The sequence below is a fragment of the Pseudochaenichthys georgianus genome, chromosome 8, assembly GCF_902827115.2.
Source record: "Pseudochaenichthys georgianus chromosome 8, fPseGeo1.2, whole genome shotgun sequence".
NCBI classification, from domain to species: domain Eukaryota; kingdom Metazoa; phylum Chordata; class Actinopteri; order Perciformes; family Channichthyidae; genus Pseudochaenichthys; species Pseudochaenichthys georgianus.
Window position 1 is genome coordinate 1,676,927 of NC_047510.2, and position 27,427 is coordinate 1,704,353.

Here is a 27,427-nt window from a genome sequence, read left to right on the forward strand (position 1 = left end):
ATGTAAAATTGTAAATAATGTTCGTTATGTCCCTAACCAATATTTACCTGACAGTTTTTTCCCCCTCCCCATTACAGGGTTTTGTTACACATGAGTTCATGTGTAAAAAGGGGGGAGTGTGTATAATGTCAACATGGCTGTAAAATTCACAATTTAAATGTTTCTTTTAAGGATTGACAGAAACCTACCGCCCCAACCCAGATGTTCAAACTGAGCATTGAATGATAGTTTTAGAATTAACCTGCTCATATCTGGGGATAAAACTGGATGTTGAATGTTTCTAATATTGATTGAGTTATAGCAGGTAACACAGATGCAGAATCAGTGGCCAAGGGGCTACCAGAGAGATGTAATTCCAGAATGGAATACCGAAGAAGTTGACCTGTGATAATGAAACAATTTTGTAATATTTTAACAGGTATTAGAGTAACTGAGGTTTGAAATGTAGAAAGAACATATTACAGTTAAGCTAAAACATAGTAATGTAATGAGACCGAATTTAATTTAGACAACATCTTGTAACTAGCCTGTTAAAGAATTAGAAGTAAAAGCCATAGACTTTATTGTTTAGTTCATTATGGGGATATACATTTAATTTATTCATAATAGAAAGACATTTGATGAAAGTATGTTGGAATTCTGTATTCATTTTTCAGCTTGATAATAGACAGGTGGAAGCCGTATTGCCAGGTGCAATCGATGGGATTTCTGCACACGATCCAAGCAGAGAATGACGTACCTTACAGGACAGATACACTCAGGAAATCATTCACTCTGACAGCATCATGACTTTAGTTGTTTTTGAATCCATAATGAAATTGTATTACATAACGTTAGTGTGTGTCTTTACCACAAACAGGAATAGTTCATTGTTATATTTAGATTTGAGAAAGATTACAAGGATTTTATTTAGTTCACCATGAAGATGTTTTTTGTTTGTAACATATGCCCAGTAGTAAGATTCAAATATCAGCAGGTTCTGAATTATTATTCCTCTGTCCCACAACCAACAAGAATGTGGATGGGGAGAACTATATCTACTAGAACCAGCAGAGATTCATAAATTACACCAGAGACACAGTAGAAGTAAATAAAGAGTAATATTTAGCTATTTTCAGATAGTTTAATCCTTCTTATACTTTGTATACAAGTGCCTTTACACCAGATACAGTAAGAAGATGATTTATGATGTGAAAGGAGGGAGTTAGACGTTTTCCATACCAAGCTAATTGCTGCTATTTTACGAAGTGACATTAAAGGTTTAAGCTAGAAGTTATGCACAAATGAAAAACTTCATAGTTATGAGAATATGTATTCTTATTTGTTTTTTACTTTTATGAGTTATGTACCATGCAATGTTCGGATGAAGAACTCATTGATTTCAATATTATTTACATACCTTAAAAGGTATGTAAGGAGGGATTGTTAGAAATTAAAATCAATGTTGATATGGCGTAATTTGAATTAAATACACTATTTAATTTAAATCAGTTTTATTCTGAAAAACCTGAAGTTCACTAACTATTAACTTAATACTTTTATTCTGAAAATGCTTCACTTCCGGTTAGCATTAGCATGTGGCGAAATGCTGCATGTTCAAACCATGAATCAAGGTGAAATGACATGTGGTGTTGTACACAGAGCACACTGGGTTTAGCACTCATTTATTGCCGCTGAATAACGTTTATTAGGGAATGTTTAAATAACCACAGACACCAGAATGATGTAATTTAACAATACAACAAGGCAGGAATTGCATTGGACCCGCCCCCGACGACGTCGGCCAATAGGAGAAGACCTCAGATGACAACAGGAAGAGCAAGCAAAAGATTGATCTCTTCCTCCGGCTGACCCGGACTGACCGGACGCATGGGATACTAAAGACATTCACCAGTGGGGTATTAACTAATGTATTTTATATCGTAGAACAAAACTTGCTAATCTCTTCAGCTTGTGTTAACAGCAAAACTTATTTCAGGCAAAAAACATGTTAAAAAATGTTTTGTTATTAATAATAATAATAATGCATTACATGTTTTATTAGAGCGCTTTTACAGGTGCTCAAATTGCAAAATCGCTTTACAATTACATATTACACATATTAGACATGTAAATGTCATTACCCACAGAAGCAAATGCAGGTAGAGTGTCTTGCCCAAGGACACAGCGGCCTGACGCAGTGCCGAGGCGGGTCTTGAACTGGAGTTCACCAACGCCCCTTGATCTGATGATCTGACCACCCCTATTGCATTGTACTTAAAGATATGTTCTGTTTTTGCTTTTTGATGGCCATCTAATCTCTATGTCTTTCTTACGCCAGACATATCCAATAAATGAAATCACTTATTTAAGGGAAATGTATTGTCATATTGCTGCTTGCCATACTGACTTACTGATTGAAACAAACTGCTGTAAAGTTAATATGTTTGTCATTTCACAGTAGGTAGAGCTTCATTTTTGATTAACTGTGTAAATTAAGTTTAAAAGTCCAGTCGAAAAACAACAAGAAAACTAAGCAGTTCTAGCAGGGCTGAGGGAACACATTATTACTTTACAAAATATAATCAATTTGTATGACACTTAGGACTAATGGTGTAATACATATTTATGACATTGAACTGAGTTATAAATTGAAAGAAAAAATGACCGCCTGATTCTGACGCCTGCGAGGCTGTACTGGTATATGTGGCATTCAAAATCATATGAATTGTATTAGAACAGTAACTAAAAAAGGCCCCCATAAATCACTTATAATTGTCTTTGGAGTGTTGGAGTGGTAAACAGATAACACTGAGGAAATAATCCTGTAGGGTCTGTTATAGTGGGACTTTATGGCCAACACAAAAACACACTGGAGGGGAACCTTGGAGTGGAGCAGCTCCACATCACCTGCATATACAATGACCGGTCCAACTGCCATGTATCAAAGACAGCACACAACATCAGCAGCTGCAATTGGAAGGCTGCGACACTCGAACAATCCCCAGATAATTCTTCTCAATATCCAATGTTACACCAAGACCCATTAGAGACCTTTTCATCAACACAAAAGACTTGTAAAAAGATTTAAGAAATGTGAACCATGATAAAGGAGAGCAGTCTGGCTCACATCTCCTCTGTTTGCTCTGTTCAGACCGACTGGGTTTCCTGGTTGTATTCGGCTGGTGTGAAAGCTGACGATGAATCGTAGTGAAGACAAAACCTCTGAGACTTGAAAAGGTCAGTCTCTTTCCAATTCCGATTGTTTCCTTCCCCTGTGACACGTCTTTACTTCCTGTCCGTTTACGTTTTTGAATGTCTGTCTTATTAGTTTCATCTGTTCCCCATCATCCCTGCAACCCAACCCTGTCTCCTAAAAATTACGTTCCCACAGAACTAAACTGCATTCTCAATTACGTTTAGCTAGAAACGTATTTTCTCCCACGTTACGTTTCTTGTGAACGTATCTCAAATACGTTTATTTTCTACATATCTTTGTCATTTATTGTCTTGCTTATAATAATGATAATAGTCATTTATAAATATCATTTTAGAACACACATTTGAAATCAGTAGGCGAGGCTGTAATTTCGCCAGCTGATACTCTCATGAGCGAGGCAGAACATAATAGTTTTAACATGACAAAAAGCTGCCGTGTCGTTTATTGCACCTCAAACATTAAAACCAATCCAGAGTTACGTGTTTCTGAACTTCCTCTAAGAAGAAAGGACAGTAACAGAAGAGCTCTGTGGCTTCATGCTTGATCTCCGTTCAAATGACAGCGTTGGTTTCCCCAAAAGTGGGCGGGGCTGTAAAGTGACGTAGATTTTACTCTCATCTATTATTCAAAACCATTCTATTTATTCTAACGTAAATTACATGCCAGTGTTTTATCTTTTTATTTATTTGTTTTTATTTTAAATCGTATAATGTCGGACTTTGTTTCCCGTCTGTGAGGAAAATAAATGGCTCAGAGCCTCAGAATACTGAAATCTGCATTTTTGAAAAATCCTTTTTTCCTTCTAATTTGTTATTATTTTCTAAATAACACATTGTTATTTACTCAACAATAACACACAATTATCCTTGTTTTTATTGATTCATTTAATTCTATAATCCTGGGCTTTTTAGCATGCTTTTTAGTCGTAAATAAAGTCACCGGAAACAGACGTAGGCCTATAAGGGACATTTCGAGCGATGCACACAACAAACCCACTGAACTGATTACCCAAGATCCTCAGCTTGAAGCTCGTTGATTGGATATGTTAGCCGCAATGCACGTTGGGATATGGTGTTAATGCGATATGATATCCAAAAACATTTAAAAAAAATAAAATAATACTTTATTGCGAGTGTTAAATGAACTGTAAATGGACTGTACTTATATAGCACTTTATTCAGTCTTTTAATAATAATAATAATAATAATAATAATAATAGATTTCATTTGTTAGCGCTTTTACAGGTGCTCAAAGACGCTTTACAGATATAGTGAAGAGAAAATAAAATAAATAATTTTAAGACCCCTCAAAGAGCTTTACATACTACATGTCGTTCACCCATTCACACCCAGTCATACAGAGCAGTGTACCTAACTCTAGGAACTAACATTCATACACATTCACACACTGTTGGCCATGCCATCGGGAGCAACTCAGGGTTGCCCAAGGATACATCGACATGTTGACTGCATGGGCATCGGGATCGAACCCACAACCTTCTGGTTGCAAGACGACCGCACTCCCTCGGAGCCACAGTCGCCCTCCTTGCTTTTCTCTTTGAAAGTCATCACATAACGGCATTGTAATACACGTTTCGGCTGCATTAAATATTACACATCTGCCGTAGTTCTTTATTTATAGAGCCCTGATGAGAAGACTTCTAGACAAACAGGAGAACTATATTTACACCACAGCTGAAAGAAAGGGACTCGTTTTTAAAGATATTACTGATTTTCTTTGAATATAAGAATGTAAATACTGAGGTTGAGAGAATAGTCAGGGGATTTGGGTGATGGGAGACACATCTATGGAATCACAATTTCAATAGCTTACCATTAAATGACGGATAGCCTATGTCTGTGATGTTTTACAAATCAGATATTAATATGTCGAAGTAAAACATGAGAAATAGTATAGCAATATCCTGTAAAATTATGTAAAAATATGAATACAACTACATATCTTCAGATGTTATACATACATATGTGTCCTACACTAATAATACAAAGTTATTATTAGTATGCTGTGTGTACCTTGTCTGCACCGCCTAGTGGTTAAAGCACGTTATTGAATTATTTTTGTTGAATAATGTTATGTGATGAAAACAATATTAAGAGTACATACTTTCATAGGGGGAAAGTAGAAGGTCTGTGATAGAAATATAGAATATACAAAATCAAGAAGATACTGTAAGTGATCTCTACAATAAAACAGTTTAGTGCAGGATGTACAAAGATATGAATATGAGGATGTGCAAAACAGACAAACTAATTCAGCTTTATTAACACATTAAAGAATACTTTAGGTTAAGGTCTTCTTTCAAATAAGAAAAAAGCTACAGATAAATATTAAGCCTGACAAAGTACTTAACGTCTAATATATTGCTTTCCTGCAATGTTAACTATGTTGAAGCACTTATTTTAACTGATATTATACACATGAATTATACTCTTATGTATGTAGATAGAATAAGAAATGTGCAGAATATGACAGTTTAATGGTGGAGGTACAAACATATTGATAGATGTCTTGTAATGCACTGCTGAGGAACCTGTGACCCAAGTTTTTCATTCATTGCACCGTAGTTGTGTATATGATATGTCAATAAACATTAGAAAATCTTGAAATCTTGAAAGGGATGTGCAAAATAGCAATTATATAGTCTTTAATTAACTATTAGTAGAGAATAACGAGTAATGAATATACTTTATAGAGATCTGCAGATAAATATTTAGTCTTCTCAAGCACCAACTATCAAATATCTCTCCTGAGTCCTGATTTTTGGCACTTGACAATCACCTTCCCTGAATTTTACTCAGGTGTAACTAAAGTCTGATTTAAGGGTTGTTTATATTTCACATCATTAATCAGAATCTGAAAAGTAACTCAAATAAATGTAGTGGAGTAACAATACCAGGTTAACCTCTGAATTGTAGTGGAGTAGAATAACAAAGTAACAATGAGCTGTCGTGTGGGTATATATTAATGCTGCCCATTATGGATACAAGCGATTTTCACCCATTTAGTAATTACATGTTTTAAATTTGTACACACCAATTTGTTTCTTATCCCCTAAACCTCCAGGGCTGTACACAGTTTAATACTGTCATCTTCTAATTTTGGGAAAAACAAAAACGTCTTTTAAAACTACTATTCCCAGTAGAGACGTGCCATAGAGAACATGCTGCGAAACACAATAGCCAGCATTTGTAGTTCTCGGGGGGCGTTCAAGTCCAGTTTTGAATAGTCTGCCGTGGTTTCGTTTCATTTCAAAGAGCTTGACGCTCGGCGTAACCTTGGCGCACTGCCACTCCAACATCCAATCCCAGAGCTTGAAGATTAATCACGGGGTTTGTCGACGGGACTGTAGTCCCAAACGATAGCTGGGGATTATGGGTAGTGTAGTGTCTTCGGCCATCATAATCTCTGTATTTTGTTTTCGGATCTCATATCGCATTAACAACACCACATCTGGCGTCACAGAGCTCTTCTGTTACTGTCCTTTCTTCTTAGAGGAAGTACAGAAACACGTAACTCTGGATTTGTTTTAATGTTTGAGGTGCAATAAACGACACAGCAGCTTTTTGGCACGTTAAAAACTATTATTTTCTGACTCACTCATGAGAGTAACAGCTGGAGAAATTACAGCCTCGCCTACTGATTTTAATTCAACCATATATCGAGCCCGATTCTCGATCTCAAATGTGTGCTCTAAAATGATATTTATAAATGACTATTATCATTATTATAAGCAAGACAATAAATGGCAAAGATATGTAGAAAATAAACGTATTTAAGATACGTTCATAAGAAACGTAACGTGGGAGAAAATACGTTTCGAGCTAAACGTAATTGAGAATGCAGTTCAGTTCTGTGGGAACGTACTTTTTAGGAGACAGGGTTGCTGCAACCACCTGACCTGCACTTCATCCCCTCATTAGTTCTGCTTTTACTAGTTCCTGTATTTTGTTAAGCCTTTGTCGGATTCGTGTTTTTTAACACACAGTTCTGTTCTGTTATTACTTGAATTGTACGGACCAAGCCTTTTAATTAAAGTAGTTTCAGTTTAAAGTATCGTCCTCCTTCATTTCACCTTGAACAATTTGGGTGACCTGTGATGGGGTCAGGGCACATGTGGATGGAATGTTTGCTAGAGGGCACTGACAGGTTTGACATTTGTTTTTCTGTGTTATAAGATAGTGTGAAGCTTGGTTAAAGTTAGGTTATGATTTTGATCGGGTATTAAAAAAAGAAAATAAATAGTACAAACTGTTCTGCACTGTTTTATATAACTCCATTGCATGTAACAATTTAACTAATTATATACAGTACAGAATGGTCAATACACTCTAAAACCCAGCAATGCAAAAACTGAAACATTGACCTTACTTTCTTAGGTTAGTTGAAAGCAATAATATTAAGTTGAACTTATTTAAATGTAATATTATTGCTTTCAACTAACCCAATACAGTTGTGTGAAATCTGTTGACATAATAAATTCAATTAAAGTCAATGTTTCAGCTTTTCAGTGAGCTATAACCCCACCTCTCCCATGATGCCTTACTGTGGCGTTGTCGGGCACGCTGTGGCTGCTGGGCTCCGGGCCGCTCGGCCCCTCGTGGCTCTGCGAGGACTGGTACATGTTGAGGGGGTGGTCGCTGACGGAGGCCTGCACCCCAGGGTAGTCCTGCATGGCCGCCGGGTGCTGGTGCGGGTGGGAGTGTGGATGGGGTTGTGAAGCTGTGAACTCTGGGATGCTGTTCTGGGGAGGGGGGGCAAATTGGGCTGATGGGTAAGCCTGGGCCATGGATGGGTCCGGGGGTGCCGGTGTGTCCTGGTTACCCTGTGGACAAAGAGATTCACCATTTAGAGGAACATTTCCACATTCCATTCTCACTTCCTTCAATCCCAACTTTAGAATGGTTTTTCAGTAGTTCAATTAATGTCATGTGTTATGGCAATTTAGTTGCAGGCGTCTATGAATGGCACTGTGGGGAAGTTGGACACTATAGTCCAGACTAAGACATCACCAAGACATTTGGTCAATTAACATTATTTCCAGACATTTGTGATGAAACTAATAATCTTGGTGATCACCTGACTTTTTATATGGCTCCACGAGCTGGTTGTCATTTTTAATTTAAATATGTCAGCAACTTCTGGATGTATCCTAATGACTGGTGATCGTCCAGCGCAGTGGTTCCCAACCTGGGGGGAGCGTGAAGCTTGGGGAGAAGTTGTAAACAAAGATTTTTTGCTCGTAAAATCTATAATATTGACACATTTTTAACACAACCGGCAGATAAAAGAAAAGTGGACGCGCCCACGACAAGCCTTTCAGCGATAATTAACAAAGTATGATGAGGCATACATCTCCCTTGACATCTAACGTGATCGGTGGGGAGATCTCTCTCTCAGTCTCTCTCTCTCTCTCTGTGCGGGGTATCTCGCTCACAGACTCGCTCACAGACTCGCTGCAGTACCGTGCACACAGAGATCTGCCGGCGGAGAACAGAGCGTTCAAAAGTGACAATGTACAAGGCTCGATGTGGTCAATGCTCGTTTGTCATAAGTATGTTCGCATAAACGCGGAAACACAAGCAATCTGTCCATCAGCTGGCATCATATTTATACTGAGAAATGCACCGTTTTCAACTTCCTTAACTCAGAGTTCTGTTGACCCGATTACGTGGAAGGTGGAAGAAGTACTCAGATCAAGTACTTAAAGGTGGGGTAGGTAATTTTGGAGAAACCAGCTTGAGTGCGCTAGAATTTGAAAATACACAGCCGGAAGAAATCTGCTACTTCCTTACGGCCCGTCTACACGGCGGTGTGCGTTCACGCTTCTGCCCATTCACTTTCAATGGGGTGACGTCACGCTTTGCCAAACTGCATTGTGGGAGTGTTGCTTCGCTTTGCTCGCGTTGCTCGCTTCAAAAGTTGAGCAATGTTCAACTTTTGAAGCTTCGGCGGAAGCGTCAGCCAATCGAATCATATACCAGTACAAGCTCTAGCCAATCAAACCGCGTGCTTGTGTGTCCGGGGCGGGAGATTCATGTGATTGGTTGTTGGTCGAGTTTCAACGCATGCCGCCGGGTGGACGCTGCGTTAAAGAGCCCCTCCTCCAACACACACGAACGCGCACATGACCAATAAGGGCACGAGATAAGTTTGTGCACAGATGGAAGGCTGACGGGCAGGTAGGCCATCCAGTTACTTTAGCCGGCTCAGATGATTGGTTGTGCTTTTTACAGCGCCAAGGCTTCCACAGATTAATTTTTTTATAGATTTTTTGTCAAAGCACTTTGACTCATTGCTATCGGGTGTTAAGAGCATTCCATGGAATATAACAAAAAGTGTATCTCGAGCCGGTTTCTCAAACTTACCTACCCCACCTTTAAGTAAAAGTAGTATACTGCAGGGTAGCTTGTGCATTTACTCCAGGTGTAACTAAAGTCTGATTTAAAAGTTGATTATATTTCACATCATTCATCCAAAACTGTAAAGTAACTAAAGGTATTAAATACATGTAGTGGAGTAAAAGTACACCATTTACCTCTGAACTGTGGTGGAAATACTTAAGTACCTCAAAATAAGTACAGTACTTGACTAAATCTACTTAGTTACTACCACCACTGCAGGTATGTGTGCTAGCAGCCCATAATCCACACTATACTGTACATAAAATAAATCAATGTTAATTCTGTTTCCAATTTGTTTAGTTTTAAAAAAGAACAAAAATAACCTATACAAATAGTGTTAAAGAACTGGATCGATAAAACATATTTGTAATTGTTTCAATTAGGCCTCATTATTTCACAGTGGCACAGGATCATCTGCCAATACAAGCACTTTTGTTTTGTTGTTCAATCCATAATAAAATAAAAAATTCTAGTTGGATCTTTCTTTTTTGTTATTATTAGCAGAGAAAATGTAATGTTTGTACAACTATATACAATTAATCCTACCAATCTCAGTGGGAACCGGGTTGGGGGGGGCTCGAAAAATATTTCCAATTACCCAAGGGGGGCCTCACTGAAAGAGGTTGGGAACCACTGGTCTAGCGTCAACATTTTAATATTTTTACCAGCAAACCTATGATAGCTTTTCTTTTGTGATGGCATGCTAACATGCTAAACTAAGGTGTTGGTGTGGTGGGTGTTGGTGGGTGTTATCTGATTATTACCAGTCGCACCAGGAGACTCATTAGGGACCTGAGAGCATGTTAGCTTATAAGTAGATTAAAAAAAGGCTTTGGCCACCTCAGCTGCCTTTGTCAGTCATGTGACCCATCTTCATGATACAGCGATCAGATCTGATCATAATGTGAACGCACAGACCGTGCCATCAAACAGATTCATATTGAAAGTAAACACTGGTGAAAAACTGTTTTTTCTCCTCACAAAATGTAGTCTTTTAGGGTACAAACTCCCTAAGCTAAAGAAGGAAAACCGACAAGACGTGTTTCACTTCCAGGCTGTCAAATACAGATCGGCATTTTCATACCAACGTGAACATACCTCTTTTATAGTCTGAATGACGTGCGATAGGCTTTAGACTAACCCTCATGTCCATCATGCGCATCATTAGACACTCGGAGCATCAGACGCTGGCCATAGGCGGCCAATGAGGCTCAGGATACGCAAGGCTATTATTTAACCAACTTAACTCGTACTTTTTTTAAACACAGCAGAAGACGTTATTATGTTTATAACAGCAACTCTATGCACCTGGTGACCATCCATAAAGCACAGCACAGGAGCTACAGAGGCTGGATGTTCATAGCATGATGCTAATGAATGAAAATGATGCCTGGCTAACATATTATCTTTTGTTTTGTTTGTTAGTTAATTAGTTTATTTATTATTTTTGAACACTTTATTCCTGTTATTGGTAACTGTCAGATCTTTTTAGTTTTTTTACGATTAAAGACAGTTAACAACCGATAATCAAGCATGTATAAAGTGGAATAACACAAAGCTCATATAGAGTGGTGCAGTGATGACATATTGTTGTAGGCCGACACGGAAGTTAGCTTATTTTGCTTGTTGCCTGTATTTTTTTGGTAACTGGCTTTTACTGTTACACAGTTAAAATGCAGGTTACTTGTTTAATCCTATACAACAAATCTAAACAAGATGCAAACACAACATGTACAACAAAAAGCTTGAACACATTGGAACAACAACCAAAATCTGTGGATTTACTAAATACTGTTACTGTGCTAACAGACATACATCTTACAACAAGCTGTACTCTGAACACGCCACAGAACCTCACAGTAGCTCAACGTGAGCTACATACGTTGAGCTACTGTGACATTGGCTGAAAAGTCATCAAAACATAACAAACATACATGTATACATATTTAAACCCAAACCATGATCTTATCTTAGAGCATTATCAAGAAGTTGTGTTGCACAACCAAAACATGACCATTTAAAAACTATAACCATGGCTACCCACATAAACCACACACAATACATTTCAAGTACTGTACTAGTATACTTTTGAGAATACTTGTACTTTACTTGAGTATTTCATTATCTGCTACTTTGTTCTTCTTCTCCACTACAATTCAGAGGTAAATGGTATACTTTTCCTCCACTACATGTATTTAATACCTTCAGTTACTTCACAGATGTTGATGAATGATGTGAAATGTAATCAAGTGTTAGATCTGAGTACTTCTACTTTTACTCAAGTACAAGATCTGAGTACTTCTACTTTCACTCAAGTACAATATCTGAGTACTTCTACTTTCACTCAAGTACAAGATCTGAGTACTTCTACTTTTACTCAAGTACAATATCTGAGTACTTCTACGTTCACTCAAGTACAATATCTGAGTACTTCTACTTTCACTCAAGTACAAGATCTGAGTACTTCTACTTTCACTCAAGTACAAGATCTGAGTACTTCTACTTTCACTCAAGTACAAGATCTGAGTACTTCTACTTTTACTCTAAGGCAAGGCAAGGCAAGTTTATTTATAAAGCACTTTTCAACGCTAGGCAATTCAAAGTGCTTTACAAAAAAAATGAAAGACATTAAGCATTAAAAAAGAAAAGCTAATAAAATAAACATTAAGGAAAAATACATGGATAAAAGTTACAGTGCAGTCTAAAATATGAATAGTTCAATTAAATATTAAAAGAAAAAGTACATGAATAAAATATGTGAGATGTGAATAGTTCAATTAAAAGCAGCGGCAAAAAGAAAAGTCTTCTTGCTGGATTTAAAAGTAGTCAGAGTTGGAGCGGACCTGCAGGTTTCTGGGAGGTTGATCCAGATGTTTGGAGCAGAATAACTGAACTTCTCCGGGCTTAGCTCTGACTCTGGAAAGCTGACCAGTCCCTGAAGACCTGAGAGATCTGGATGGTTCATAATTTAGCAGGAGGTCAGAAATGTATTTTGGGCCTAAACCATTCAGTGCTTTATAAACCAGCAGCAGTATTTTGAAATGTATTCTTTGACACACAGGAAGCCAGTGTAAAGACTTCAGAACAGGAGTGATGTGATCCACTTTCTTAGAGTTAGTGAGGACTCGAGCAGCGGCGTTCTGAATCAGCTGCAGCTTTCTAATATATTTTTTAGTGAGACCTGTGAAGACACCATTGCAGTAGTCGAGTCTACTGAAGATAAAGGCATGGACAAGTTTTTCCAAATCCTGCTGTGACATTAGTCTTTTAATCCTAGATATATTCTTTAGGTGATAGTAGGCTGATTTAGTAACTGTTTTAATGTGACTGTTGAAACTCAGGTCAGAGTCCATGACTACACCTAGATTTCTGGCTTTGTTGGTTTGAACATTGCAGACTGAAGCTCAGCGCTAACTTTTAAACATTCTGCCTTGGCTCCAAAAACCATTACCTCAGTTTTATCTTTGTTTAATTGGAGAAAGTTCTGACACATCGTCATTGATTTGTTCAATGCACTTACTCAGTGTTTGAATTGGAGCATAGTCTCCTGGTGAAATTGTTACGTAAATGTGTGTGTCATCTGCATAGCAATGATAACTTTTATTGTTCTTCCTTATCTGAGCCAGTGGTAGCATGTAGATGTTAAAGAGAAGAGGCCCCAAGATGGAGCCTTGAGGAACCCCACATGTAATATTTGTCAACTCAGATGTGTATTTACCTATAGAAACAAAGTTGTTTCTGTCCTTTAAGTAGGATTCAAACCAATTTAGAACTGTTTCTGAAAGTCCCACCCAGTTTTCCAGTCGGTCTAGTAATATGCTGTGGTCAACAGTGTCAAACGCAGCACTGAGATCTAATAATACTAACACTGAAGTTCTGCCACTGTCTGTGTTTAAGTGGATGTCATTAAAGACCTTTACAAGAGCAGTCTCAGTGCTGTGGTTTGGACGAAAGCCTGACTGGAACACATCTAGTACTCTAGTACAAGATCTGAGTACTTCTACTTTTACTGTCGCTACTTTCACTATATTTTGATGATAATACTTTTCTACTTTCACTTGAGGAACATTTTGAATAGAGGACATGTACTGTAACAGAGTATTCCTACACTCTGGTACTTCTACTTTTACTCAAGTACAATATCTCAGTACTTCTACTTTCACTCAAGTACAAGATCTGAGTACTTCTACTTTTACTCAAGTACAATATCTGAGTACTTCTACTTTTACTCAAGTACAAGATCTGAGTACTTCTACTTTCACTCAAGTACAAGATCTGAGTACTTCTACTTTTTCTCAAGTACAAGATCTCAGTACTTCTACTTTTACTGTCGCTACTTTCACTATATTTTGATGATAATACTTTTCTACTTTCACTTGAGGAACATTTTGAATGCAGGACATGTACTGTAACAGAGTATTCCTACACTCTGGTACTTCTACTTTTACTCAAGTACAATATCTCAGTACTTCTACTTTCACTCAAGTACAATATCTGAGTACTTCTACTTTTACTCAAGTACAATATCTGAGTACTTCTACTTTTACTCTAGTACAATATCTGAGTACTTCTACTTTTTCTCAAGTACAAGATCTCAGTACTTCTACTTTTACTGTCGCTACTTTCACTATATTTTGATGATAATACTTTTCTACTTTCACTTGAGGAACATTTTGAATAGAGGACATGTACTGTAACAGAGTATTCCTACACTCTGGTACTTCTACTTTTACTCAAGTACAATATCTCAGTACTTCTACTTTCACTCAAGTACAAGATCTGAGTACTTCTACTTTTACTCAAGTACAATATCTGAGTACTTCTACTTTTACTCAAGTACAAGATCTGAGTACTTCTACTTTCACTCAAGTACAAGATCTGAGTACTTCTACTTTTTCTCAAGTACAAGATCTCAGTACTTCTACTTTTACTGTCGCTACTTTCACTATATTTTGATGATAATACTTTTCTACTTTCACTTGAGGAACATTTTGAATGCAGGACATGTACTGTAACAGAGTATTCCTACACTCTGGTACTTCTACTTTTACTCAAGTACAATATCTCAGTACTTCTACTTTCACTCAAGTACAATATCTGAGTACTTCTACTTTTACTCAAGTACAATATCTGAGTACTTCTACTTTTACTCTAGTACAATATCTGAGTACTTCTACTTTTTCTCAAGTACAAGATCTCAGTACTTCTACTTTTACTGTCGCTACTTTCACTATATTTTGATGATAATACTTTTCTACTTTCACTTGAGGAACATTTTGAATGCAGGACATGTACTGTAACAGAGTATTCCTACACTCTGGTACTTCTACTTTTACTCAAGTACAATATCTCAGTACTTCTACTTTCACTCAAGTACAAGATCTGAGTACTTCTACTTTTACTCAAGTACAATATCTGAGTACTTCTACTTTTACTCTAGTACAATATCTGAGTACTTCTACTTTTACTCAAGTACAATATCTGAGTACTTCTACCATTACTCAAGTACAATATCTGAGTAATTCTACTTTTACTCAAGTACAATATCTGAGTACTTCTACTTTTACTCAAGTACAATATCTGAGTACTTCTACCATTACTCAAGTACAAGATCTGAGTACTTCTACTTTTACTCAAGTACAATATCTGAGTACTTCTACTTTTACTCAAGTACAAGATCTAAGTACTTCTACTTTTACTGCAGTGCAAGATCTAAGTACTTCTCACACCTTTGATTAAGATACAACACTAAAGGCGGAGGCCCAAGCAGCTAAATATGAACAGTATATGATAAGGTCACGTTGTACCAACATATAGTACAGGAAGTGAAGCCAGTACATGTCCTGTACTCCCATTCATTGTAGTTGTTTTGTTTGTGGTAAGAGGCTGTGGCCCAACATCAACAACCAGCACTATAGATGGAAGCTCAAACAAACCGTCCCAGGGAGGATGGTGAGACTCAGAAAGCGTGGCTGTGATTCATGAAACAGAGACATTGCTGTCACAAGAGAACGTGCCCCAAAAACACGCTAACGTGTGGTGTGTTAGTATGTGTGCGTGTTTATGAGAGAGAGGGGTTACTGATGAGGGATATGTATATCTGCCATTACACACAGAGAGAGAGAGAGAGGGAGAGAGGCGCTGCGATAAGTAGGAAAAAGAGAGAGTGAGCGAGTGACAAAGAGAGAGAGAAAGAGAGGGAGAGAGGTGCAGACAGTGAGTCTTGGCTAAATGCTCAGCGGTGTAATGAGAACCACATTTAGAGAGCTGAAATATGCTTTACGTGGCAGAGCACGCACGCACGCACACACACACACACACACACACACACACACACACACACACACACATATATACACACACACACACACACACACACATATACACACACACACATACACACACACACACACACACATATACACACACGCACACACACATGCACACACACACATACGCACACACACACACCTGAAGGAATACAATGACATGTCAGCATAAGCCCAGAGGGAGAAGGAATGTGTGTCCCGCACAGCAACACTTCTGCACTCTGTATTCTTCCCTGTGTGAAGCTACTCTCGAACTATCTCAAAGACATGTGTTGATTAAAGCTGAATTACATTTTAGATGGTAACGGCCCGTCCACACGGCGGCGTGCGTTGACGCTTGCCGGCGGGCGTGTCTGACACTCGACCAACAACCAATCACATGAATCTCCCACCCCAGACACACAAGCACGCGGTTTGATTGGCTAGAGCTTATACTGGCATATGATTTGATTGGCTGCTGCCTCCGTCGAGGCGTCAAAAGTTGAACATTGCTCAACTTTTGAAGCGAGCAACGCCAGCAACGCTCCACGTTGCTTCCCAAAATGCAGTTCGGCTAAAAGTGACGTCACCCCATTAAGTGAATGGGCAGAAGCGTTGGAAGCTTCAACGCACGCCGCTGTGTGGACGGGCCGTACATGTCTTCACCCTTCCTCCATTGATTGATCTGTCTTACTCCTCGTGAAATCTTATGTTAACTTCTGTAAGAAATGGTTCTGCAGCCCTGGCCAGTTGGTTCCCATGCAGTCAGCAACATGAAACATGAGCAGCTGAATGATCACATACTGTCGGTTGGAAACAAATTGTTTATCTGACTTGAAATGTTTCATATAATCCCTCATTGCTCAGTAAATAAGTGTGCACATCTGCAGTATAGTTCCAGGCTTTAAAAGGTGTTCGTTTTGCATATTTATTTATTTTCAAAAGAAATCATGGGTCAAAGGTCTACTTTTATGCAAAATCCACTTGTTCCTTCATTGTATGCATACATATGTGTACAAAGTTTAAGGAACAAAGACCCCCTCTCTTTTTGTCCTGATCCATTTATATAAAAACCTGTCTGAAAATGAGCTGATCAGATTTTGGCCACTTTATGATGTCGATTCGTTGGCTTGATTAGCCAATCAGCAACCAAGGTAACCCTCCCCCCCCCCTTATCACCTGAATCTCCTCCTAGAGCACCATTGTGTTCTTTTTAACCAAATGTCTCTCAGAGGGGCGTGGGGAGGGGCTCCTTACTTTCATCTGAAGTAACAGAAACAGAGGGGATTAGGGGATGCTACAACGATCTGTTTGGTGTTTCAGCCAATCAGAGACAGGCTCTGGATATATCTGAGACCTATAATATATTGATGAAAAACAGTATAATACGTGCACCAATGTTTCCATGCACTGCAACACTAAAGAATGATAACATCCGCTTCCATAACAATAAGCCCTGATTGTTTGACCTTGTTTGTCGGGGTTAACCAAACAAACGGTCTGAATGTACCTGAACACAAAGACAGCAAATACAGCTTCTACATTGCAGGCCTGCGCGAGTAGAAAGAACTCTTGATACCAGCGGGCGGTGGGAGTCTGTATTCGTCATTCTAAAATGGAAACGGAAACAGGCTGTGGATTTAGAAGCCGTTGTTCTGAAACACATGACATGTTGTAAGTAATCCCTCATTGCACAGTAAATAACTGCAAAGGTGCAGTTTAGTTCCAGGCTTTAAATGTGTTCTTTTTGCATATTTTTACTTTATCCAAATATAATACCCTGAATGCACTCATCCTCTTTCCAACCATGTTCACACCAATCGTTCCCATTCACTCCAGACGGACATGTCGTGTGAAGATATGATCAGATGCTTCCTGTTTTCCTACATTCCTCACATCCTTTTCTTTCTGGTGCAGCCAATCAGAGTGCTGTCTCTCACTGAAGGGTTTTGCAGGTTTAATAGGATGAATCTGCAGATGAGGCTTGAGGATGACCAGTGTGTGCAGCCGGTGAGGGACCATTAACGAAGAACAAGGCGTGTCTTATTGACGCCTGATACTGACGGACGGCCAGGTCACAACTCTCTAAACGTCAGATTGTACTTTTTCTTTAAAGATGCTGTTGTTTTTCTTGGGAGGAAAAGCTCAGAACAATAGTAGAAGACTCAAGCGGCACTAATTTCTAAGATTCTTTCTGTTTTTTGTGAATGTCTGTTTCCCCAACTAATAAAGGGTTAAGGTAAAGGTTAGTTTGTGGTTCATCAGGTTCAGTTAAGGTTACGTTAAAAATGGATGCAGAAACACTTCTTCACAACACCAATAACAACCTGTTGATAATAACCTTTGTACGAGGGGAATACACAGAATAAATGTCTTACTGTAATGTTACACGCTGCAAAGGTCACTTAGAAAGCTGAAATCATGACACGCTTCCTGTCTAGCTTTTCTTTTGCAGCTGCTAAGAAACTGAAAACAGATTTAAAAAGGTTAAGCAGAGGTACAGATACTTTTATCCTTGTAAACTGATCTCAATAATCTTCATTACATTCACCAAACGTCTCTTCTGGAGTCTTTATTGTTTTTGTTGGGACCTTTATTGTCGAAAAGCACAGTGTCCTGCTGACGCCTCTTCTGTCAACCAGTGACAGCCTTACGGGAAATGGTGTTTCTTAAGCCTCTTACACACCAAACTGACACTAAAGAACACGTCCCGACGGCCAAGAAGCACGTACGAACTGCGCATGCGTGAGTGGCAATAACTCTCCTTACCAGCAGGCGGCGGTAGTGTGTATTCGTCATTCAAAAGAGGCAACAACCGGAAGACAGACTGCGTGATAACCGAGAGAAGAAGAACAGACTGCGTGATATAAACAAACAACAAATAGCGTGTGCCTTCCATGTTCACTCTACAGCGAGAAGCTCACGGGGCTTTCCAGAACCTGTGTCGAGAGCTGGAGGTAAATGAAATCTCAGATTTGCCTTCTTAATAGTTTGTTTGGGTCCCTCACTTTCCGTTTAGCTTCTCATGCACTGATTCGCTAGCTGAACAGCCAATCAGAGTGATTTATTTGGCAGACGGCCCCCCGAATCGGCGGCGGAAGGTGTCGGCACGGCCGAAACGACACGAGGGTGCACGACGGTGCAGTACACACCAATCTGAGTAGGGCGACATGACGCTCATCGGCGGCCCGACATCTATCGACGCCGATAATTGGCTCGGTGTGTAAGAGGCTTAAAGGGCACCGAAAAACATTTGAATAAAATACGGTATTACAAATAAATTGCCGCCTCTATCTAAATATATGAAGCAAGCCACCAGTGTACTGTTGGCTCTTCTCTGAGGCCGTATTGTTGCTGTGTTGCCTAAGAATCCACCAGATTTTCTGAACTTTGCAGCTTTCTGTTCCCCATGTTGAACACTTGGAAGGAAGGGATCACCCTGTGGTCAATGTGAAGAGCGATCATTACTACAGCAATAAACTCTCTCAGAATCTGTATATTAAAATGAAACAGACCTATTTGTATGTGTTCCCTCACCAATACAATAAACAGTTGCATGTATCATTCTCTTTCCTTCTTCCTCTCGCTGCTGTGTTTCAGCTACAGGGTTTCATGGTTTCATTTCAAAACAAAGCTGCAGCTCCTCTCTATCTCTCTTTCTAATGCGTAAATCCATGCTCTCTTGCTAGCATCTGCCATGGATAAGGATGAATGAACATGAGGTAGACAGATATAGATACACACCGACATGATCAGAGCATGCAGCCCGATGTACTGCACACAGTACACACACTCACAGACACAATACGAAAAGGAGCATGCAGCATGCTTCCCTCTGCAGTCACAGTACCAACAGAGTGCAGAGAGCGGCGATAAGGAGAGAGACGGAAGAGAGAGGGGAAGAGACGGAGAGAAATGGGGTGAGACGGGGAGAAACGGAGTGTGTTCTCACAAGTACCTGCTCTACCATCTTGCCTTCCTCCATGCACATCCAGCTGCAAGTCCAGCCGCCAGTGACTGCCTACAGCTAGCATCAATTATAGATGGCTTTCTGTGTGTGTGTGTGTGTGTGTGTGTGGGGGGGGGGGGGGGGGGGGGGGAGGAGGAGGAGGAGGAGGAGGTGCAACTGCGAATGAAATGTTTTCACTACGCTTGTCTCTTATTCTCTTTTCTCTCACTCGTTCTTTGAGTCTATCTTTTGTGAGCAACTTTTTTTTTTTTTCTAGTTGTCCTCACAGAGGGAGATAAATATATACAGGCACATTATGTCAACGATAATACAAAAAGAAAGAGAAAGATAGGGAGTCCTTGCCCACGCCATCATTTTTTACTTATTTAATTTAAACTGAAAAACCATGGCCAAAACAACATCTGACACATTGTATGAACTCCCCTCCCATTATAGCAGTCAGCAATAACACTGTCTGTCAATATATTGTTTTACGATATCTATTCTGATGCATATTTATATACCATACTGTACCCTGCTGTTTATATATCTTTTTTTATTTTTTAGCATGCAGCACATAATGTTTATCTTATATGTGTGTTTCATTGTACAGTGCAACTGTCCATTATACTGTATTTATGACAACATATTTCGATTCTTGACACTATATATTTTTATTTTTATTTTATTGTAATACCATGATGTAGGCAAATGTTGATGGTTTACGCCGGTAATATCTTGCTTATTTTAATCTGTACGTTTCTTGCATCACAAAGTAGTGACTTTAAAGACAGCAGTTTAAAAGTGTTTTTGGAGCATCTCTTATGAATGTTTGGCATCATGTTACAATGTTTCGCTTGTAACATGCATAGTCTTTTCACAAGAAACATTGTGGTTCGGGAAAAAATTGCCAAAGTTACATGACAAATATATTTATTCTGGTTACACAGAGGACAGTAACAATTAAAAGCAATAAAGAGAAAGATAGATACATACTTTTGTTTATCATTTGCAAAACCACTTGTTTATGATAAACGAGAAAATAACTCAGAATAATGTTATTAGCACATTTTACAACTTGAGGACCGAATGTTTTTAATAAGGGCTCAGTGTTCCCCTAGGATGGAGTCATAGCAGCGGTGCTAAGGCACGTGGGCCCAGCATAATGTGAGCTCGGAGCGCGTGGAAGCGCGTGCCAAGTGCGCCCCAAGTGCGCCCCAAGTGCGCCCCAAGTGCGCCCCGCCAATTTGTTTCTATGTGTCTGCCAGCACAAGAAAGGCTCTTGAGGCCTAGTACCAGGGCCGGTTCTAGACAATTTGCTGCCCTATGCAAGATTTTATATATCAAGAATAAATGAAAAATCTCTACAAAAGACAAAACACTACAAAAACAGAAACTTATTAACGTAGGTAATATACGTCAAAATGGCTTCAAATGTATTCAGTATTGTATGAACATTTGAATTGGGGGGTGGACGTCACATCCTCTAGGGGGGTCCGGGGGTATGCCCCCCGGGAATATATTTGTTTTAACATTTTAAAGTCAAATGCTTCAATCTAGTGCACTTTGAGCACACAATTACTAGAGACCTGATCTAGGGGTACAACTCTAAAACACCCATATGAAAAAGATCGGTTTACATTTTAATAATCAAATAAGTATATGAACATAACCAATAACCTACCATAGCCAATAGCAAATAAATGTCACTTATTTTATTTTTGTTGTTCATTCATATCTTATTTTACCTAGTTAACATTTATGTATGCATATTTTTGTATCTCTCCAACTTTAAACAATATTTTTGGTTTACTGTCCTGTAGTATAGCTGCGGGCGCCTGATAAGCCAACATACCCCACTTTCATTACTTACAGCGCCCATCATACAGGGCAAATGAAAAGTGTAACCGGGAGCTACCAGCGCAGCACCCCCCAGATCTGGCGACCTATCCTCTTGAATATTCTTATATTCTTTATTGTAAAACTGTAACACTCAAGAAAAATACATTGTTTTACAGTTGCAGTGAGATAAGTACATGGCAGGTATACAGAAACACGACATAAATGACCATGCTATGATAATGCTAGGCTAGTCAGACAGCTTAAAAGCCTTAACAAACTATAAGTGAAGAGAAAACAAGAGTTTAGCAAAATGCTAACAGTGCTAAGCTAGCAACGAGCTAATATGCTCAGCTAACGACGAGCTAATATGCTAAAGAGGCTAAGCTAACGACGAGCTAATACGCTAACAGATTGCTATTACATTGTCGGAGAAGCGCTCAAAGCGTGATGTGTTCAAAGTGTCCTTTTTGATGTTAGTGATGTTAACAACTTGTGGGCGAACCTCTGAATCTGAGATGGAATCAACTAGATCATAGATCTCTTGACATTATGGTTTTGGTGAAGATGGATTCCAGAGAAAGGCTGGCCCGGTGATTGACAAGTTCTACTGTTCTCAGGTGATTGTGGTGCAAAGCTGCATCAGGGGTTGGAAACTCTGAACGGTTGTTGGGGATATGGTTACATTCAAGGAGTGTAGGGAGACAAAGACTGATCTTCTGGTCGATTGACTCTATAACGTAACCATGGGCCCTTCGTCCAGTTGTCTCTTTGAGCCCTGCGCATGTTTCAGTGTGCATGGAAATTCACCACCTTGGATGTTGAAGACACTGAAGAACTCTGACCTCTCCAGAGATTTGTTGCTTTGCTCGTCAAGTATAGCATAGACTTTCATTGATTTCTCATGGTGCCCCTCAGGGTAAACACTGACGAGACATATATTTGAGCATGCTCTTGCGCTAACTCCTCTTCCACATACCTCTGTGCACTTAGCGGTGACGTCTTCAGTGACCTTGTCCTCCTCCCCGCCATGCTCTGGAGAAGGGGTGAAGGGCCTGGATGTCCATGGCGCGGGGCCCGGATGGAGGGCTGACATATGACGATCCCTCTGGCATTGTACTTCCGCTTTGCAGTCTCTCGTGAGATGTTCTGTGGATGAACAGCATCTAAAGCATATGGAGTGATCTTTCAGGAATTGCTTGCGATCCCTGAAGCTTATGCACTTTTTCAGCGGGTGAGGCTTCCCATGTATGGGACAGAGCTTGTTGTTATCGACTGATTTATTTTTACCTCCGTATTCCTTGGGTGGGAACACAGTTGTCTTGTTGACGGATACAGGTGCTCTGGTAAACCTGTCTGACCCCTTTCTCTGTTCTGACGGTGCTTGAGAAACAGCGAAGTTGAAGCTGGGATCTGTACGTGTCATAGCTTCTGTGCGCACAAAGTCGACAAAGACAGGAAATGGAGGAAAGCTGAAGTTGTCACGCTTGTATCTCAACCCGTATGACATCCACCTTTCCTGGAGATTATACGGTAACTTTTCTGCGATGGGATGAATTCCCCTGGATGTGTCCAAGTACCCTAGCCTAGGTAGGTAACCATCTAGCTTTGCGACTTCAACCTCTAGCAACAGATCTCCGAGTTCACGGAGCTTTTGTGGTTCTTTGTTTGTCAGTTTTGGGAAACGCTCTAATTTGGAGAAGAGAGCTCGCTCGATGGCTTCAGGCGAGCCGTACGTCTCTTCCAGCCTCTCCCAGGCCATACTTACTCCAGCTGGCGGACATCTGATGTTCACCGCTTTGAGCCTGCGAACGTGCTCTGAGGACTCTCTGCCAAGTCATCTCTGAGGAGGTCCAGCTCTTCTCCTGCAGTAAGGTCTAATCCAGCAATGGCACTCTTGAAAGACGATCTCCAGGCCCAATAGTTCTCTGGTTTATCGTTGAAGGTGCTTAGGCCTGTTGTGACAAGCTGGTTGCGAGCCAGTCACTCAAGATCGTGGTTGGTAGGTATGTCATACTCTGAAATACGTGGATTTATGCCGAAGGCCCCATGTGGGTAGGTGGAAGACTGGTGTTGATTGAAGGGATGTTCGCCTATGTGTGACACCCCATGTTCGTTTTTGATGGGAAGGCTGCCTTGGTCATCACGTGGAAGTTGAGTTTGCCATCGGCGTGTCACATGTGGTGTGTGAAATGGGGTTTCGTCCATATTGGAATGGTATGATGACTTAATAAGCGACTGCTCCCTCACGTATTCCTCCGTATGTTGCAGCCGTTTTTGAGGTGGGAGAGGAATAGGCTTTTTGACTGCAGATCCTAGATCACTCTCAACTAGGCCAGCTTCCAGCGTTTACAATTCAGCTTTAGCAGCATCCCTTTCTTTCTCTACCTGAAGTGCTTCAAATGTAGCTTGTAGACGGGCTTGTTCGACCTTTAAAGCTATCTCTTGCTGAGTATAGGATGCTCTGGCTTCAGCTGCTTCGGCTTTTGCTCGTGTCAACGGCAAGCATGGCATTTGGACTGAGGGATGAACCGCTTTCCCTTGAACGGGTTTGTAGAGACCGGGTTTCCTCGTAGAGTTCGTCGTTCGTAAGTTCTGCTTTGTCTTGGAACTTGAATGACTCATCTTGAGGTGAAAGGTGGCTCAATGTTGTTTAACCTCTTAAGCACAGCGGTCCCCCCAGTGGACCCCCCCCACCGGTTTTCTTCGAGACTGTCTCAGGGTTTCTTAACATTTATGAAACTATTAATGTTTCATACACTTTTAAAGGTAAGAAACTCAGCTAACTGACAATATGAACCATTTTTAGCTAAAAGAAACACAAGAGTAATACCAAGCCTTTGAATTAGCATGGAGCGAAAAAATGCTAACTAATGCTAACAGACTTTTGCACAGCACTCATGGTAGAAATGCCCTTATTACTTATCTTAACTGCACAAAAAATATATCCGATTAAAGCTGAGACTCCACAGATTCCACACATGTAATGTCATCACTGTACGACCCCGAATTACTGGAGCTATCAGCCAGAAAATAGAAAGTAAACAACATCCGGTTTCAAAGATATTACAATAATTACATCTTACCTTTTTTGATTTGTGATCAAAAGTTGTGTTCAACGGAATAAAAACGCCGCTCAAGGTTAATCCAATGTCTTTGTGTCAGGTAGACATTTTTACTGATAATCCATCATCATATTTATGGCAATATACTGGGTATAAAGTGTTGCCGTACAGGCTTGTACTTTCAGATATGCTTAGTTTGCTTCTCTATTACGTCCGCAATGGTAATATTTACGTGGATTTGGGAACTGCCCATCGATTCTATTGGATATAATGGTGTAAATCACCCAAATCGACCAATGGGTTCCAGAGACATGGTCCTGCGTAAAGTATAAAGAATGCCAGCCAGCGTAAGCACATTACGCAGCAGACTCTTATTGTTTACTACGTAAGGAAGCAGGAATTGCATGACCCAGAGCGCACGGAGCACAGAGCGGACAGCAGATAACAGAGCAGATTACAATATTTACGTTTAGGACTTTTTCTGTACTTTGACTTTTGTCAAATAATGGCTCACAGGAAAGAGATGCTTACTACTTTACAGGCAATGGCAATTGTGACTAATGTTGACATCGATGCAGATATCGTATCGTATCGTATCGAAAGGTATGTAATCTCTCTGTTTTTATCTATTACTTATTTATTTGGTGTATGATTATTCATATAGCTGTGACAGTCGCAGATTGATCTCAGTGTTTCTTATAAACTGTAGGGGCAGGGGAAAGGGTTAAGGCATGTAGTTTAGATTCAAATGAAATGAAAATCCATGATGCATGTGTATTATCTCAGGGCTACAGTCGTTAAATGTCCACTTTTATGTAAGGTTTGAGGGTGTGGTTCGGCAAGCCTCATTTGCATATTCACCTGTCGCGGCGCGCCCAGAGGCTTTTTAGTGGGCGCGTCAACAGGAGGCCAGAGGTGGTTCTCACGGGAGGAGGAAGCCTGTGTGTGGTGAATGCGGGTATTCAGCGGGATAGTTACGTTTTCTCAGCATGTATATATGTTAAAATGCAATGGGGAAGTAACTGAAAGTAACCGTATGTGGATATTGCATCGACCGACCTGGAAGCACGTCTCCTTGGAGAGGACGTGCACAGAGAGAGAGAGATTCTCTACGACACAGGGTGAGATTGCTCCTTTGTGCCCCGCTGGACCTCGTGTTTCCTTTTTTTGTGGAATATAGCCTGAAAAGGCCTACAAACATTTCTGTTTTTGCCGCCGAAGGGCGCAGGAGCAAAAGCCTTTTTTGTCAATGCCTGGATTAGGCAGTAAAGACACTGTTTGTGTATCGCAGAGCGGACTGTTTAATGTTGTTTGTGTTGTTTGGCTGGAAAACTGTCAATATAATGGATCCATGCATGAAATCTGTCTCTGTTTATTTTGTTTAAGGAGCAGATTATCCGTTTATTATTTCTGTTTACCTTTATAATATTATTTCATTCAAGAACCCCTTGTGCGTTTAATTAACACAACTATTTTAAGTAGTAGTAAATAAAATACATAGTAAATAAAAGCGTCTGCTAAATGAAATGTAATGTAAATTCACACGCTCAAAATGGCATGTTTGGCAGGAATTATTTACAAAAATACCAAATAGTGTTTCTTGTTACATTTACTAAAGGTATAGGCCAGTGTTCATCTATAGTCACTATAGATGACTATATATATACTATATATATACTATATATATTGCTTTCACACACTCAAAATGGCATGTTTACTGCCAAGGAAACAGGAATTACAGGAATTAATCTAATCTCTTTGTTTTTCCACATTTGTTTTCATAGTGATGGAGATGAGGATGAAATGGCTTCTGGACCCCCACCATTGTCTACTTTCACCCAGCCCACACCTGCCTCACCCTCACATTCCTCAACTTCTGCCTCATCTTTCACTAGAAAGTTCCCGTTCCTGACGCTGTGTTGGACTACAACAGAAGCATGGGTGGCGTGGATGTGTCTGACGTTTTGATCGGGTACTACATTGTTCTCCACAAAACAATGAAATGGTACAAGACCTTTGTTTACCATTTTATGGACATTGCAGTGGTGAACAGCTTTATTCTCCACAAGAGGCTGTACAAGATGAGGAGTGACCCCAGCAGGACAAAGCCACACACACACAGAAGACTTTCAGGGAGCAGCTTGCTGCAGAAATGTTGGAATATGCTGAAGGCTCTGCACCCCCCCCCCCCACACTCACATGCGGGCCCATGCGGAAAGATATCCGTATCAGGAAGAACTGCAGGAACTGCCATGATGCTGGCTAAAAGAGGGTGAAGACACCTTTGCACTGCGTGAAGTGCCAGGTCCCTCTGTGCTTGACTCCCAAAAAGAATTGTTACCAGGAGTGACATGCCAAAATATTGTAACATGGTAAATGTTTTAAATAAATCTGCTCCAGTTGGAGTCAAACTTCATTTTGTATGTTTGTTTTATTTATTTTTTACAACAGTTGTATTTGGATGGAATGAATGGGGCGAAGCCTGCGAGCTAGTTCAGGCAGTCAACTCGAGCACTTATGCTGCATTCATATACGCCCCCTTGCCACTCTACAACCAACCAAACGGAGTCTCCTTAATAAGCCGCTCTATTTAACCTGCCAGATCTCTCTCCATGCATTGCTCGCTGCTGCTATTGCTGCAGCTA

General features: G+C 40.0%; 1 protein-coding gene and 1 long non-coding RNA gene across 7 annotated transcripts in view; one reads left to right on the forward strand and one right to left on the reverse strand.

Moving 5' to 3' along the window:
• Window positions 1–27,427, reverse strand: part of rbfox1 (RNA binding fox-1 homolog 1) — a 299,812-nt gene that overhangs the window by 132,612 nt on the left and 139,773 nt on the right. For 5 of the 6 annotated variants that reach the window (XM_034089337.1, XM_034089338.1, XM_034089336.1 and 2 more), the window contains exon 2: window positions 7,764–8,042. In XM_034089337.1, the coding sequence (XP_033945228.1) occupies window positions 7,764–8,042 (279 nt within the window). Of the gene's footprint in view, window positions 1–7,763; window positions 8,043–19,887; window positions 19,973–27,427 lie in introns of those variants that run through there. The other variant, XM_034089341.1, reaches the window with a different exon arrangement.
• On the forward strand, window positions 1,663–27,123 carry LOC117451180 (uncharacterized). The gene is made up of 3 exons (XR_004552630.2): window positions 1,663–1,898; window positions 3,134–3,219; window positions 26,567–27,123. It is a non-coding gene; the product is annotated as an uncharacterized lncRNA (long non-coding RNA).